Source organism: Oryx dammah, unplaced genomic scaffold (assembly GCF_014754425.2).
Source record: "Oryx dammah isolate SB20612 unplaced genomic scaffold, SCBI_Odam_1.1 HiC_scaffold_16, whole genome shotgun sequence".
NCBI classification, from domain to species: Eukaryota; Metazoa; Chordata; class Mammalia; order Artiodactyla; family Bovidae; genus Oryx; species Oryx dammah.
The window spans coordinates 24,185,316-24,203,510 of record NW_024070200.1 but is presented as its reverse complement, the minus strand read 5'-3'; the positions used below and the strand labels follow the sequence as shown (position 1 = coordinate 24,203,510).

At 34.7% G+C, this 18,195-nt stretch overlaps 1 protein-coding gene across 2 annotated transcripts in view; it reads left to right on the top strand.

Moving 5' to 3' along the window:
- SRP54 (signal recognition particle 54) overlaps positions 1-18,195 on the top strand; it is a 37,458-nt gene that overhangs the window by 14,086 nt on the left and 5,177 nt on the right. For both annotated transcript variants that reach the window (XM_040256761.1, XM_040256762.1), the window contains 9 exons: positions 3,389-3,493; positions 4,087-4,153; positions 4,235-4,292; positions 8,105-8,255; positions 9,747-9,895; positions 10,194-10,294; positions 10,797-10,883; positions 13,566-13,639; positions 13,815-13,923. In XM_040256761.1, coding sequence (XP_040112695.1) covers positions 3,389-3,493; positions 4,087-4,153; positions 4,235-4,292; positions 8,105-8,255; positions 9,747-9,895; positions 10,194-10,294; positions 10,797-10,883; positions 13,566-13,639; positions 13,815-13,923 — 901 coding nt within the window. The remainder of the gene's footprint in view (positions 1-3,388; positions 3,494-4,086; positions 4,154-4,234; positions 4,293-8,104; positions 8,256-9,746; positions 9,896-10,193; positions 10,295-10,796; positions 10,884-13,565; positions 13,640-13,814; positions 13,924-18,195) is intronic.

Sequence of the window (18,195 nt, the reverse complement as noted above, 5' to 3'; positions counted from 1 at the left end):
CAGAAAAGAAAGGAACTAAAAAAAGTTTTTTTTAAGGTGCAACAGGTACCTGCTAGTGGTCTCCAGGTATTTTTTCCCTATATTGTGTGAATAGTTTCATTTACTTCTTTAGTTCAACAGAACTGATTGGTACTTTGAGAAAATCTAGTATCTCAGATGGTTGTGATACTTCACTTTAGTCCTGTAGACTAATCAATTGGGAAAGAAATTCAGAACCTGAAAGAGGTTAGGAAATTTAGCCAGTCTGTCTTCAGTTTGCGCTTGAGGAAAGTGAGATAGTTAGTGGTAGACCCAGGTCTGATCTCCATGCTCCTTGTGTGAACTCCTCACAGTATTTCCAGTTTGCTCTTCATCTTACACCTGAGGCCAGCACAGAGTGAGTGAACATTTTTATTTTTAGGGGTTGGCATCTTGAGGCAATTCTGGAACATCAAGTGCTTTGTTAAGATGCCTTTACTGAGTGCCTGCTTTATTCCAGGCTGTATCCACATACTGCTGATAACAAGAGATGAAGAAGACTGGGCCTTACAGTCAGAAGCTTATGGTCTAGGGCAGTGGTGTACAAAGCAAGGTCAAAACTGATTTCATAATGACACTAAAACATCATTTGCCTTTTTTTTGCCCTCTTTACTGTGTTGATATTTGCTCTGCAAATATCAGTGCAAAAGCAATGGCAGGTAAAACCTTTGGTAAAACTCCCTAGCATGAACAAGGCAGCGATATTAAACTATACTAGTAGTTATTGTACCCTTGACTCCCAGACACTTGCAGTGAAATAAAAATAAGTTTTTTTTTTTTCCAAATGTGTCCTTGATGGAAATTATTAGTGGTATTAAATCTTGACCCTTAAATATATATGTGTTTGTAGGGTTTTGTGTGATGAAATGGAAAGTATGCTTGGAAAATAGGCAGAAAGCTGTATTGCTGTGTACCAAATTTGATGGTAGCAAACAGGAAACTGTTGCTTTCTTGAGGAAAGCAACAGTTAATCTGTGCTTATTTGGCCTTGAACCTTTGGCAGACATTTTCTCTGGAGTAAATAAAGTTGGCCTGTCACTTTAAGGCAAACAACTAACAGTATTGTAACCAATGATAAAATTCTAGCTTTCAAGTGAAAACTGGAAGCTTGAATCCCCACCCCACCTTGAGTTTGACAATGTCTTGATTCTTAACTCGTCTGGTGAGATCAGTATGGATATTAATAAACAAAATTTTTGATGTTGTATAGTGACATGTGTCAACAATAGGAGATCTGCCTAACTCAATAAACCAGTATTTTCTAAATGACTAGTGTATAATGTTACAGAAGCATGCACCGGTATAAGTTTGATTCAAAGTCCAAGATAGGATAACAGATTTTAATGTGATATAATATGAAAATTCAGTACTGCAGTTCTAGGAGGAAGAGAAGATAAATTTATAATAAAACCATTATTCAGTAAAATGTATATTCCAAATAGTAGGTTCATAGAGAGCTGAATGATTCTGCCAGGGGATATAGAGAACGGAGGTGAATATAGGGCAGCATTAGTGTTCTGAAAGGGTCTAAGAGGAAGGGCGGCTTCCCCGGTGGCTCAGATGGCAAAGCGGCTGCAATGCAGGAGACCCGGGTTCGATTCCTGGGTCAGGAAGATCCCCTGGAGAAGGAAATGGCAATCCACTCCAGCACTCTTGCCTGGAAAATTCCATGGACGGAGAAGCCTGATAGGCTACAGTCCATGGAGTCGCAAAGAATCGGACACGGCTGAGCGACTTTACTAAGAGGAAGGGCAGTGGATTTGTGCCTAAGATAGTTGTTTATTTCAGAAGTTTGCTTATGGGTAGCTCTATGCCTAAGAAGAAGATAACAAAATATATTTTCTTTTCCTCCCTTTTCTACCATATGGCTTTCCTTGAAATCAGATACAATATGGATTATGTAACTTTTATGGTATCATCTAGCATGGGCTTAGCAAGTTTCTCTTAAGAACAAATAGTTCCAGCTTTGTGGGTCATACAGTCTTTGCTGCAACGACGCAGGTCTGGTGTTATAGCACAAAAGCAGTAAATGAGTGGGCATGTGTGTGTTAAGACTTTATTTACACATAGTTGTAAATATGGTCTGTGTCCTCTGGTTTAGGATATTAACTACTATTACGGTTTGATTATATAGATAGAGGTTTCAAGTTCCAAATGACCACTTGGAAATGTATTATTTTTTTAAATGAACATTAAAAATGCCTCCTGCTTGTTAGTTTGGGGACTGTCTGTATGTTGCTGCTGCTGCTAAGTCGCTTCAGTCGTGTCCAACTCTGTGCGACCCCATAGACAGCAGCCCACCAGGCTCCCCCGTCCCTGGGATTCTCCAAGCAAGAACACTGGAGTAGGTTGCCATTTCCTTCTCCAATGCATGAAAGTGAAAAGTGAAAGTGAAGTTGCTCAGTCATGCCGACTCTGTGTGACCCCATGGACTGCAGCCTACCAGGCTCCTCTGTCCATGGGATTTTCCAGGCAAGAGTACTGGAGTGGGGTGCCATTGCCTTCTCCACTGATTGTCATTATAAAATTGGTGATTATTTTTTACTTTAAATAAATATAATAACTTTATAGAGCAGTATATCCAATGGCATTGGACACTTTAACGTTTGACTCATTTGGAAAGCCTTTCACATGTAGTTTGTAATTTTGCTCATATATAAACACTTGTGAAATTGAACAGGAAGATAGGTGCCATTGCAGTATTGTAGCCACTAGCCACATGTGGTTATTGAGACTTGTAATGTGGCTATTCCATACTGAGATCTGATATTGAGTAGATGGATAAGAGATCCATGCCAAGTTTTAAGACCTAGCATGGCACTTTTTTTTACAGGAAAAAAAAAAAGACCCAGCATGGGAAAAGGAAATATAAAATAGCTCATTAATTTTTAAATATAGATTGCATGTTAAAATTATAATATTTTAGATATATTGAGTTAAAGTATTAATATTAATGTCACTTGTTTTTACTTTTTGAAATGTCACTACTAGAAATTTAAAAATTCTTATGTGGCCTACACATATATTATATTTCTACAGTGCTATTGTAGATTGCTCCCTTGCTCAAACTTGGTTTCACATTCATACACTTTGAACTTTTTCTAAAAAATGTTTTGAGATCCTTATCTCTGAATTGGTTTGGGAGTATAGGCTTGCTTATAACTTCACAATGCACTATTTTAAATTCTTAAATTTCACTATGTGTATATATAAGAGAGGGAAAATAGAGTTGTGTTAGAATGGGAGGATTATGGTTACCTCTTACACTGAAATGTCTGTAAATCATTTTTACAATTTGAAAGTTGTGGGGAGAGAGGTTTTGAATGTAACCATGTGCTAACCTGATGTTATCTTTGTTTTTGGTATGTAGCTTGTAGACCCTGGAGTTAAAGCATGGACACCCACTAAAGGAAAACAGAATGTGATCATGTTTGTTGGATTGCAAGGGAGTGGTAAAACAACTACATGTTCAAAGGTAAATTATACTTAACTAAAAAAAAAAACAAAGTCATGGAGAAGCTATGTTTGTGTAAATCAAGTGCTTTTACCAAGAAAATTGTCCCTATCTTTTAAGGAGATGAGGATATGATTTTTGGAGAAGCAAAGGGGGAAAGTTTACCTTATATCCTGTGGCTCAGTATTCCCTTTTCACAATGTCTCACCCAGTATAATATGTATGGATCTTCATTTTACATATCATTTTGCTAATTTTAAATTCATTATACCACCCTTTCCTTCATAATTGGGTGCCTCAACTTTGTTACCAGATTTTGCTTCAGAAGCCTCAACTATGTATAGTTTAGAAAGAAAAAAAAACCCAGGATTATTTCTTAGAGGGTTATGTTATTGTTTGTTTTTAATTAACATTAATATTTTTTACCATGGTCATTTGTTGCTTTGTCGTTTCATATCCTTTGAATGTGACTGTTTGGCACTTAGAGTTTAAACTCTTCAGGAAATCTTCAGTATTCAGAATGTAATAATATTACTTTTTAGGAGAATATGAGCTGTTTTATTTTACATGTGAATAATTTGTATTTATTGATTTTTTAAATCTTCCTTTCCCAGTTAGCATATTATTATCAGAGGAAAGGTTGGAAGACCTGTTTGATATGTGCAGACACATTCAGAGCAGGTATTGTGCTAAAATTTGAAAATTATTTCCTGAAATTTTTATTTTCAAGTTTAAGGACTCGTTAACTTTTTTGTTTCATAGGGGCTTTTGACCAACTAAAACAGAATGCAACCAAAGCAAGAATTCCATTCTATGGAAGGTGGGTTCTAGTTTTTATTCTTTTTTCTTTTTGATATAAATTTATGTATTTTTTAATATAAATTTATTTTAAGTGGAGGTTAATTACTTTACAATATTGTATTGGTTTTGCCATACATCAACATGAATCTGCCACAGGTATACACTGTTCCCCATCCTGATGGTTTTTATTCTTATATTCATATGTCTTACCTTATCTATCTGACTTTTTACTTTATGCTATCTGGCCACATTTTAATATGTACCTATAAGCTTGAATCATTTTTTGAATAAGGTAGGGGTATAATTATTACATTGTTATCTTTAATTATTGTAACATGATTTTTCTGATCCAGCCTGATCAATCAGAGCAGATACTGTTTAGCTTATAATTCTTCCTATACTTACCCTGCCTTGCATGCTTTCCAGCCTCCTGGTTCTATTCCAGTTGTTTTTTCTAAGACCTGTCTGAACCTTTTCTTGATTCAACATACCCTGGTGAATTCTACATTGTCTGTTTCTTTAGTACACCATTTTTTAAAAGTTTGTGTTTGATCAACCAAAAATGCTTTATAATCTATGTTTATCTCAGAGTCTGATCATTGCTAACCTTCATTTGCTACATTGCTGTTCAGTTAGGTGATTTGTTTATGTTAAAATGACTAAAAGAATTGAGTCAAGATTAAATTTAGAAAGACTTATTTGAGAGAATAACATTTTTCTTAATGGTACTAATATATTAATATAAGAAGATTATTAAGCCAAAATTTGAAGTAATTAAATGAATGATATCATTTTATAAATCATTATTTGCTACTTTTTGGCCAAAAAACTAGTGAACTTTGGCTATGATATGCTCTTTAAATTTTTGTATTAGTTTTTTTTGTTTGGCTGCAACACGCTGATTGCAGGATCTTAGTTCCCCAACCAGAGATTGAACCCAGGCCCTTAGCAGTGAAAGCACAGAGTCCTAACCACTGAACCACCAGGGAATTCCCTCTTTCAGTTATTTATGATAATTTCTAGCAAATAGATTAAAGAATAATGTTAGGAATTTAATTTTTAGGTTAAGAACTTTTTCTAACATAGATTTAAAAATTAAAGAATAATAAGCAGTTACATATTTAGAGTTCAAATTTGCACAGTGATAGGTGTGAGCTGATAGATGGCTCAGATGGTAGAGAATCTACCTGCCAGTGCAGGAGACCTGGGTTCGATCCTTGGGTTGGAAAGATACCCTGGAAAAGGAAATAGCAACCCACTCCAGTATTCTTGCCTGGAGAATACCATAGACAGAGGAGCTTGGTTGGCTACAGTCCACGGGTTGCAAAGAGTCAGACACGACTGAGCAAGTAATGCTTAGGCTGCTTACTTGAACTATCAGCCAAAACCAGAGCCTTAATTTTTAACCAATTTCTCAGTACTGTTTATTAAATAATCTCTCCTTTGCTTATGTGTATGGAGTAAAATATTAGTGATCATCGTTTCCTCTGGGAGAGATGAAGTGGATCGGGCTGGGGAAGGAAGGATTTGAAATGATCTCTAATGTTAAATTTACATGTTAGCATTTATTGAGGGGACAGTGGATATGTTTTTTTTTTGGTACCATTTCTGTCTTTAAAAAAAAACAACACAATTTTAATAAAAAATTTTAAAGAAGTGAAAGTACTAACAGTTTCACTTCCCGATTACCGGCTTTTAGCAAGTCCATCTGTGCTTTTTTCAAATGTGCTATATAAACAAATATACAAGAGATAGATAATTTTAAGTTGAAATAGAATCTTTTCATGCTTTGAACCTTGATTGCTTTAGTAGTAGTTATACGGGTTGTATAAATTTGTCAAAGCTCATTAAAATGAATTCTTAAAATAGTGCATTTTATGTAAATACACTACTATAGACTTGATTAAAAATAGGATCTTATGACAAGATAGTGATTATTCTTGGGAGGGAGTAAAATACTAATTATTTTGTTTTCCTTGGTCTGAGTGTGTTTGCTTTGTGAAAATTCACTGAGTTTAACAATTTGTGCAACTTTTCCATATGTATGTTATGTTTCATTAAAATATATGTTATAATAATGGGATCTTAATAATTCTGGACAATATGCTGTTAAAGAGAATTCTTTTTATGACATCACTGTATTCCATTGTATGCATGTATGTAAGTAATCTTATGAACATCTTTGATCCTATTTCTTTATATATTTATAAGTTTTATTTTAATTGTATCTTTATCATATTTTAAAATAGCTGGTAATGTTTATTTCTTCTTTTTCAACATTTCTTGCCTCTTACCTGCTTATTTTCCTGAGTAAATTTTAGTTTTTTTTTTACTTGGAGGAAAATTGCTTTATAATGTTGTATTGGTTTCTTGAATCAAGTTCCAGAAAGAAAAATCTCCCTAAGATTATGATTAAAATTATATTAAATATAATATTGAATATTTAATAATATATTAAATTATATTGAAGCCAATTAATTTAGGGGAGAACTGACATCTTTACTTATTTGTATAGTTCCACGTAGAAACTTGCTAGGTCTTTTTTGTTAAAAATTTCGTCCTTAAGTATATTAATTTTCCTGTTTTAAATTTCACATATATTCTTATTAAGTGTATTTCTACTTGATTTTTGTTGTTAATTTAGGGGAAAAACTTTTAACATTATATATCCTTTCATTTGACAACGTTGATCTATATTAAAAGTTGCCACTAATCAAAAGAATGCAAACTAAAATAAAATCTTATTTTTTGATTTTCAAGTTCAGTAGAGTTCGAGGATTATGAAAATATAATAAAATAGCAATGAAATTAAAGTTTTGTGAAGGACATTTTCCTTTTAAAAACCAAAAGCCTCAAAGATCAAACCATTTGATCCAAATTCAGCTTGTAGGAGTATATCATAGTTTAGAAGAAACAACATTATATATTATTTATATTGGCTATATTTTTAATATCAGAGAAGTTAGAAAACCTTAAATGGCCAACAGTAGGGCATTTATTTAATAAATGATAGCATAGCCATCTGATGGAATGCTATATAACTTAAAAGTCACGTGTTACAAGAATATTTAATGGTTTTATAAAATGCTACAGAAGGATGACTATCATCAAAAAGAACACAAATAACAAATGATCCACGAGGATGTGGAGAAAAGGGAATCCTTGTACGCTGTTTGTGGGAATGTGAATTGGTACCACAGCTGTGGAAAACAGTATGGCAGTGTCTCAAAAAACTGAAAATAGAACTACCGTAGAACCCAACAGTTCCACTCCTGGGTGTATATTTAGGAGGGAAAAAAGACACACCAATTGGAAAAGCTAGGTTCACTCCAGTCTTCATAGTAGCATTATTTATAATTGCCAAGATATGGAAGCAACTTAAATGTCCATTAACAGATAAATGGATTTGCCATTTGCAACAATTTCAGCTGAAAAAAGAATTGTGACTCACTGTATTGTAGAGCTATGATGTATAGTGTACATCAACGATACTTCATTTAAAAATACTTTCAAAAGACAAGTGGAAAAGCATATATGAAACACTATATAAGTTCAGTTATTAAAATGTAAAAAAAAATGAGGGATACACAGCTCATTCAGAAAAGATATAAAGCAGAATCATATAGGATTTCATAATTGGGAGACTGGATACTGCTTCATGCTGCTCTTTAAGTGGCTTGTCATATTTAATACTTCCTGGATTTTATACTTAATTGAAATTGTTATCAATATGGCTTTTTCAGAATAAAGATATACTAGCAATTTCCAAATTACTAGCATTTGAACATTTTGTTGTTGTGGTTGTTAAATCATTTTTTCCATGTTAAATAGCTATACAGAAATGGATCCTGTTATCATTGCCTCTGAAGGAGTGGAGAAATTCAAAAATGAAAACTTTGAAATTATTATTGTTGATACAAGTGGCCGTCATAAACAAGAAGACTCTTTGTTTGAAGAAATGCTTCAAGTTGCTAATGCTATAGTAAGTAGTTTAATTTAACAACATTATAAGGACTTCAGTTAAAACTTAACTGAGTTTGTGAACCATATAAATTATTTTTTGCCTGTAAGATTCCAAGTAATTTATTTCTATTTTGGGCTCCTTTATCTATATGATAAGGACTTAATCTTCTCTACATTAATATGAAATTTTCATGAGTATTGGAAATGTCATTGCTTAATCATTTTATTAGTATGTATAAGAAAAACTAACAAATAAATTGAGAATAACCTTTAGTAACTATTGAATTTCCTTTCTGTAAATTGTTTAAATTAGAAACATTTGCTTTAGGTGAATTTTGAAAGATTTTCAAAATGAAGCATTTAAAAGTATTAATCATCATTTAGTGTCTCTTTAAAATCGTGATGGAAATAACTTGGGGATAAGACATGGTTTATAGGTAATCTGTAGCACATATTATGAGCCCATATTTGCCATTGAGGTGCTGGCAGTAATTCTTTGGTTAATGGTTAGTGCTATTAAGTTGGTTTTTAGCCATGCCATTATTTTGACTTAGTGGAGCAGATCTAAGGGAAATAGCCTCACCTCTGTTTTTATTCATTTTGGTTTCAGCCCACACTCTTCTGCTTTTTCTTCTCATTTACATTTGCTGTTCCATTTGCCTGGAGTGTGGTTGCTCGAGATTGTTGCTTAACTTTTTCCTCTTTATTCAGATCTCAGCTCAGATTTTACCTCCAGACAGGCTTTCTCTGACCACCCTAAGAAGCCTTCCACACCTCATAACTGATTTTCTCCATCCCATTTTAATTGTTGTACATTCAAAATGTTTCAGTTCAGTTCAGTCGCTCAGTCATGTCCAACTCTTTGTGACCTCATGGACTGCACCACGCCAGGCCTGTCCATCACCTGCTCCCAGAGTTTACTCAAACTCACGTCCATTGAGTCGGTGATGCCATCCAACCATCTCATCCTCTGTCGTCCCCTTCTCCTGCCTTCAATCTTTCCCAGCATCAGGGTCTTTTCTAATGAGTCAGCTCTTTGCATCAGGTGGCCAAAGTATTGGAGCTTCAGCTTCAGCATCAGTCCTTCCAATGAATATTCAGGACTGATTTCCTTTAGGATGGACTGGTTGGATCTCCTTGCAGTCCAAGGGACTCTGAAAAGTCTTCTCCAGCACCACAGTTCAAAAGCATCAATTCTTCGGCACTCAGCTTTCTTTATAATCCAACTCTCACATCCATACATGACCACTGGAAAAACCATAGCCTTGACTAGATGAAATGTTTATTTGCCTATTTTTTATCTGTCTCCAATGACTTCAGTGTAGGCCCCATAAAGACAAGGATTTTCTTACTCATCTCTATGAGGACGTAAATGATGCCTAATGCATACTACTTCTACAGTAAATGTTTATTGATTGAATAATTATAGTAAATACTTTCTATAGCTTCTATTGATGAAATTTACTTAAGGTCAGTTAAAATACGTATCTTTTCTATTTAAAATTTCTAGCAACCAGATAACATTGTTTATGTGATGGATGCCTCCATTGGACAGGCTTGTGAAGCCCAGGCTAAGGCTTTTAAAGATAAAGTAGATGTAGCCTCTGTAATAGTGACAAAACTTGATGGCCATGCAAAAGGAGGTGGTGCTCTCAGTGCGTAAGTATCATTAACACTGTTGTCCTGTGCCTTGGACTTACATGCTATGTGTGTGTGTATGTGTGTGTATGTTTATGACTTTATTAATCATTAAAAATCTATTCCAGTAGTGGACCTAATATAGTCTATGAAGAAAGTGTAAATAGAAACAGAATTTTCGAGTCCCTCTGATATATCTATAGTTCTCTTTTAGCTAGTGAAAAGAAGCTTGAGCTATGTATCTTTGTCTAATAAGCTTTGACATCTAGAAATTTGTTTTCCTTTTTGAGGTTATTTTGTGTTTTCTTTTTCTTTGCAGAGTTGCTGCCACAAAAAGTCCAATTATTTTCATTGGTACAGGGGAACATATAGATGACTTTGAACCTTTCAAAACACAACCTTTCATCAGCAAACTTCTTGGTGTGTACAGTGGTGGGGATATAGACAAATCTCCAAGAAATAGTGTGGCTTTTTAGGACAGATTAGAATTTTAATTCTGCCCTCTCACTGACTAGTTCAGGAAAATAATTTCCTTCTATGATTTATCTTCTTCACCTACAAAATAGGGATGATGGTAACCTGCTTCCCATGGTTAGAGTGGTAAAAATGAGCTATTGGATAGAAAGTTCTTGGGAAAGTTTTAGAGCACAGTACAGAAGTATGTGGTTGTAGTAATAGAAGTGATAATGGCAGCAGAACTTTCATGTTTGAGAGCATAGAATTTGGAATTAAACCCTGGACTGCAAATCACTGCTTTGTTACTTAACCTCTCTAGCTTCAATTTCTTACCTGTAAAATGTTGTAGAAATACCTGAGCTGCCTATCTCACAGGTTTATTACTATATGTGCATGCATTTTGCCTAATGTAGCAATATAACAAGTATACTATTAGTTATTAATTTTACTGTTTTGGGTCTTATAGGTATGGGTGACATTGAAGGACTGATTGATAAAGTCAACGAGCTGAAGTTGGATGACAATGAAGCACTTATAGAGAAGCTGAAACATGGTATATGAGTAACAAAAAGCATTTGATCTCAGATGACTTCCCTTGTTTTCTTTTGATAGAGCTACTATAATGTTTTTGAAGTGATAAGTCCGTTAAAGTCAGTTCTTCCAGTGTTTATTTTTTTAGATGATTTATATGCAGATCATTTTAAATCTCAGTCACCTAAGCAGCTGTAGAATTGAGTGTTTTATTTTCTTTCTTATAATCAAATTGCCTTAAGATTAGTATTGAAGCTTTCATTGGGTTCCTTGGAGTAAAACAGGTTAAAAGTAAGCTAAAATACTCTCTTCTGATTTGTTTGTTTACTTATAAGTTTTATATAATAAAACAAAAAAATTTAAAAGAGATTAAATACACATTTTCTTCACATTGAGGGCAACTCCTATGAAAGTATGTTTAAGAGCTTAAGTTTTTTAACCCAACATAGAACTTTTAAAAATAACCTCCATTTCCTTCTGTGTAAAAAGTAGATAATACTAAGTATCTTCTTCATAGAGTTGTGAAGATGAGCTGATACATATATAAAATGTCCAGCACATCAGGAACATTTAACATATATTATTATTGATCATTTCTGTTTTCCTCAAAATGACATGACTCTTTAATTTCCATGACCACATACTATCCTGCCTCTGCTCCGTCTCACTCATCTTGTCAGGTACCTATATCTTTCCATCCTAGATGTTGGTGTTTTCTACTGATCATTTCTAGGTCATCATCTTTCCCTGAGCTTCAGACTCATATCTGTATGTTTGCTAGACCGTGCTTTGGTGTTCCTTAGACACTGACTTCAGTTTGTCCTTATCTTCCCATCTCAACCTCCCACCCCAGTGTTGCCGTCTATGAAAGTTAACATCATTTGTCTTGTTTCCAAAGTCGGAAGCTTGGGTGTTGTCATCCACTCATGTCTTCCTCACTCTGCCCAGTCCTTTTCCCATTAATTATTAGTCCTAGTGATTCAACCTCCTAATTATCTCCATTCCATCCCCTACTTCCCAGCAGCTGTTTAAATTAATCTCTTCTCTAGATTGTTTATTCTAAGGCTTTTTATCAGGTTTTGCAGTTTTTTGGATTCTTTCCCTTGGACCTGTTTTTTTATACTGCAGCCAAAATGATCTTTCAGAAATGCAGATTTGATCCTATTACTACTACTTTTCTTAAAATCTTTTAGTGTCTTCCCGTTGCCCTTGTAGTGTTTTTGATTGACTCCACCATCTAATCCACATCTTATGAGTCATGTTTTGACACCATTGTTCTCAGCATTCCATGTGCCAGTCATGCTGAATTTCTGTCAGTTTCTCAAATGTACGCTACAGTCTTTTTTACCTTGCTGTCCCTCTGCCTGTCAGATAGTTATCCTCTCCTCTTCCTGTTTCTGTCCTCCTCTACCCCCAGCCAAACTGGCTCACTCATACTTCCAAGTATCTACTTAAATATGCTTCAGGAACATTCTACCTTATCCCTAGACTTAGAACCCCTGCTGTGTGTTTCCACTGGACTCTGAAATTATTGTATTATTCATCACAATTATTTTGACATCTGTCTTTGCTGCTTGAAGATTGGTTTCTAATATATTCCCAGACAGCCTACTTTCTAATGCCTAGGTCTCTCTTTAGGTCTGTGCCCTTGCTTCAGGGGCCTCCTTACTTCCAAATGTAGTGACCTTTTTCTTTTCTCTTGGCTCCCAAAATTTAACAGTGTTATCCGCCTTTTATATTTTCAAACTCTACACCTGGGTTCCATGACAGTGGACAGTGGGCTTCCTATGTCATCTTAACTTTCATTGTCATTTCTGTATAATGGCCAAATATCTATTTCAGCCGTAACCTGCTCTACCACTGTTTAATCTGTATTTCCAGCTGCCTAGAACATTTCTTTTAATGTATTTTACTGCTCCTTCAAATTCAGAATGCCTAAAACCAAGTGCGTTCTTTTTTATATCATAGCACAAAAATTGAAAATAGTCTTTCTCTAACTGAAGTTAATTTGCATAATAATGAAATGCTCAGATTCTAAGGATATCATTCCATTAATTTTGACAAATGCTCGTTGGGAAACAGAACATTTCCATTACTCCAAGAAGTTTGTTATTCCCTTCCCAGTAAAACTTCATATAGGAATCCTAGAGTATATATATTTGTTTTTTCCCCACCTGGTTTCCCTGACTCAGCATAATATTTTTGATATTTATCCAAGTGGTTTTACTTATCTGTACCCTGTTCTTTTATAGCTGAGTAGTATTTCATCCAGAGTCGACCTTTTTTCCAGTTTATTGACAGTTTAGCTGTTTAAGAAACTCCAAATAATCTAAAGCAGTTTTGCCATTTTTACATTTTCATCAGCAATATATGAGAGTTCTGCTTGTTCTATATCCTCTAACTTTTGGTGTTGTCAGATTTTTTAATTTCAGTTATCCTAGTATGTATAGATTGTTTCCTTTGTTTTCACATTTCCTGTGTATGTTTATGTCCATTTTCTCTGATAAAATATGAGCTTCTATAGGATAGGATGTCTCCGTGGCATTCATCCTGTAATCTTATGTAACTTCTCAGTGAATATTTATTGATTGGCTATTTTATAAGTGTGCTTCAAGATGAGCCCAGGATTAAGGAAAATAATTGGTTTGATTGAATGGAAATGTTCACTCTCTAATATATTTACATCATTTATATTGTATTTCAGGTCAGTTTACGTTGCGAGACATGTATGAGCAATTTCAAAATATCATGAAAATGGGCCCCTTCAGTCAGATCTTGGTTAGTTATCCTAAAAAGTTTTTTTCTAACCTCTATTGTCCTTGTTACAATTTCTAAGAATGGATACACTTGCTTTAATTATTTTAATATTTGGGTAAAAGTTACTTTAAAAATTTAAATGTGAACAATTAATCTCAAGCTATTACTGATTTTTATGTTTAAATACATGTTTTAGGGGATGATCCCTGGTTTTGGAACAGATTTCATGAGCAAAGGAAATGAACAAGAGTCTATGGCAAGGCTAAAGAAATTAATGACAATAATGGATAGTATGAATGATCAAGGTAAGATGGTAGATTTCTTGACTTGGAGGACTGTGTTCTTAATATCAGCAAGTTGAGAATTTTACTGGGTTCTTGTGGACAAGATGGGAAAAAATTTAGACTGAGAGATTATTATTTGGGAGATTTGTAGCTGCTTGAAAGCTCTTGCTCAAAAAGTATGATTATTGTGTTGACTTCATCTTTGAGAGAAATGTCTAGTACAGTGCTTCTCCAAATGAGTTCTGTGGTGAGAACACCAGTTCTTCAGGGTTTTGATAGAAATAACTTGAAAAGGGAGTCCTGTAGTCAGATGATCTGAGGTTTTTTAGAAAACTGGCATATTTATTTATTGCATGCCTTCTCAGAGCTCTAATACGCTCACAGGAATTGGGAGTCTGTAAGAGAGGGACAGTGTAAGCAATATTTACCAACTCACTTTGCTCTGAAACTCCAAGGTTTCAGTCTTCTTAAGTATACCGCTCTCTCTGTAATCCTAGATTATCCCTCCCTCCTGTACTTCTGGGTCCTCAGCCCACGAGTATTTCTAGGCTCATGACCCCTTTATCTTTCTCCCAGTTTTTAGCACCTTTTCTGATTCAATGCAGCAAGCATGCCAGGTCTTCTTTATCATCTGACCTCTGTTTACAAAGAAATACATGTGCTTGGCACTGAAGTTTTTCAATGTTTGGCTAACTTACCAATGAGGTTGTGACAGCCACAAGCCATTCTTCAAACTTGTTCAAGGACTTTTCTCCATCAGTAAAATCCTCTCCTGTGTCTCCAGTCTCTCCTTACCTATATCCATCAGCATATAAACATTAATTTTACAATTTTACATTTTCTGGGCTTTACTTCTCACTCATACTTTTACTCTGTCTCTTTTCAGTCAAGTTTCTTTAAAAAAAAAAGTGGTTTGTGTCCTCAAACTACTGAAATCTGACTTCTGTACCCACCATTGCTCTGAAATAGATTATACAAAGATTTCCAACAACCTTCTACTGGGTCTACTCCAGTGGAGACTTTTCAATCTTTTTCTTGACCTTTACAACATTGGATGTTCATTGACGTTTTCTTCTTATTTTATATTACTTTTTTATTTCCACTTTTACCCTTACTTTTCTTGATAACTGCAGTCTCTTTCACTGGTCTCATCCTCATTCAGCCTAAAGGAATATATGCTACAAGGTTCTGTTCTCAGCCAGTATTTCTTATTATTGTGTTCCTTTTGTTGAGTAATATCACTTCTCCATCCTTGGGATTTTCCAGGCAAGAATACTGAGGTGGGTTGCCATTTCCTTCTCCATCTATATATACTACCTGATTATTTTTTATAGTGTCTACCTCTTTCTTGATCTCTTGGCCTTCATAGTAACCCAGATAAGGTTGTGTCTTTCTCACCTCTTTATCTTCAACACTGCAAAAATTTTTGTGTGTAGAATTAATAACTGCAGCTTTATCTAGAGTATTTACTCTGTCCTAGGCACTGTCATGAGCACTTCACATACATTAACCAACAACAACTCTTAAGGGACAATTCTGGGTCAAAATCCAATCTAGCTTTTACAGATTAGGATACAGAGAAGTTGAGTAATCTGCCAAAGTCACGAGCTAGGGGATGGAGAGGCTGAGCTTCTGGCTTGAGAGTCTGTACTCTGGATTACTTCCTGTCTAGATGCTCACTAAATGGTGGACAGGTATCTCTATTACACGTTTGAGAGTTTTCTGAGGAATATAAGTTCCAAAAGGTAGTTCTTCTCCTTTGGTGAGTGACACTTTCATCCATCTACTCAGTCATCCAAGCTAGAAACTAGTGTCAACTTAGATTTACATCCCTGCTAATTTTCTGTCTAGTGGTTTTATTGATTATGGATATAGAGGTGTTGAGATGCCTGACTTTTCTCCTTTCAGTTGTGTTAGTTTTGCTTCATGTATTTTGAAGTTCTTTTGTTGGGTGCATACACATTTAGGATTGTTTTGTCTTCTTAGTGAATTGACTTGACTGTTTTATCATTATGTATGTAATGCCCCCCTTTGTCCTGGTCCACTTCATCTGCTATTAATGCAACCACTCCAGCTTTCTTTAATTAGTTGTTTGCATTGCATATCTTTTTCTATCCCTTTACCTTTAACCTACCTGTTTTATGTTGCAAATGAATTTTGTATCAACAACATGGTAATTTTTTTTTAATAATTCTGATAACCTCTTTTAACTGATATTTATATATTAGGATTTAGTTCTGCCATTTTACCTTTGGTTCTGTTTGTTCACTCTGCTTTTGTTCTTCTGTTTTCTCTTTTCTACTTTCCTGTGGATTGTTTGAACATTATTTGTTATTCTGTTTTATTGTCTCTATATTTTTTGGTATATTTTACTTTTCTTAGTGATTGGTCTAGGTATTACAGAATATATACATATTTAACTTACCCCAGTCTATTCTTATCAGTATTTTTCGCTTCAGGTAGAATATAGAAACCTTAACATCACCTTAGACTTAGTGAGTTATACTTCCTAAATATTTCTTAAAAAAAATTTTTTTCTTGTATTTTCTCTCTCCTCTTTGTTCCCTGCGTTAGTTCATACACTCATCATTTCTTACCTGGATTGCTACAGTAGCCTCCTGACATTTCCCTTTCTCTTTTAATCTGTCTTCTTCACTGCCATAAAAATAATCTTTCTAAATATAACAATTCTGGGATCAAAATCTTTCAATGACAGTTGTCTTAATGATTAATTCCCAACTCCTCAGCCTGGCATAGGGCTTCCCTGGTGTCTCAGACGGTGAAGAATCTGCCTGCAATGCAGGAGACCTGAGTTTGATCCCTAGATCTGGAAGATTCCCCTGGAGAAGGAGATGGCTACCCACTCCAGTATTCTTGCCTGGAGAATTCCATGGACAGAGGAGCCTGGCGGGCTATAGTCATGGGGTCACACAGAGTCAGACACTGCTGCGCGACTTCCATTGCCTGGCACACAAGTTCTGTTACAGTCTTGTCCTTATTTTTATAACCTCTTAATTTCTCAGCTCTTACCCAGGCTTGGTTCCTTCTACACAAAACTATTTTCATTTATTCTGGGAATCCTTGTTCTGCTTCCTACAATGTCCCTTGCTCCTTTCCTTCTTTACTTATCTCATACTCATCCTTCAAGACTACACAGTTTAAGAGAAACCACCAGCATGGAGCCTTTCTTGACTTCCTTTTTCCTTTGAGTTATGTCCCTTCTGCTTTTTTGTTAAATTCATGATACTGCTTACCAGGATGTGCTGTTATTAGCTTGTCTTCATTCTCTCACTCCATTTGAGCTCTTAGGAGAATATGATATACATTTTCAAAATATTTTATCATAGAGATGTGGCTTAAAACTGCATTTATGAAATGGATTTAGAGGTTTTAATGGACTGTAAGTTTACTGTGAGATAATTTGATCTTTGTATTGCTTTGGTAATCAGTCTTCCCCTGGATTTAAGTTCACTTCTGGACAATATGCTTACTGGACATAGACAAATTAGAAGATGTATTTAGGAAATCAGCACGATAGATGGGGTTTTAAACCATATTATAAGAGGAACAGTCAAAAGAGTTGGATATTTGTCACCTAGAGGAAAATTCACAGGCGACATGGTGACTCTGAAATAATTTGAAAGCCTTATTCTTTGTGCCTGGCAAGGAGACATCTATGCAAAATAGGAAGAAGTATCAGACAAATGTATTTCATATTAATATGGGAAAATATTTTCCATAATTACAGGTATAATAGAATGACATAGATTGAATTATTTTGGATAGTGGGTCATCTCTCCTGTGGTTGTTAAGATCAAGGTTAGGTGATCATTTATTAGGAGATATTGTGGAGAGAATGCAGACATAATAGAAATTTTGTACCTGAGATTGTATGCAACTAATGCCATGAGAAATGGACCTTGTATTCTAAGAGTTACCAAAACATTGGAAGTGTTTGTTATGTTCATTCTTTATGTTACAGAAAGAATTAAAATACTAGTAGTAATTACTTGATTATATAGGAAATGTAACAGTTATTCTGTTGATTGTAGATAGAACCTACCTACTTCTACTTGTTTATTTGCCTAAATTTATGATTTAAAGGATAGTAGTTATTTAGAGCTAAGGTGAGCACTTATGTTACTTTTTGAAATATACCTCTGGTATATATTCTGAGGAGCACTTGGACTTGAAATATGGAAAGGATGGACAAAAAGTTTTTTCAAAGAAAAGACATTTTCTGTAGGGTGAGCATGTGTGTATTTGCTTTATTGTTTTTAATAGCTTATAAAT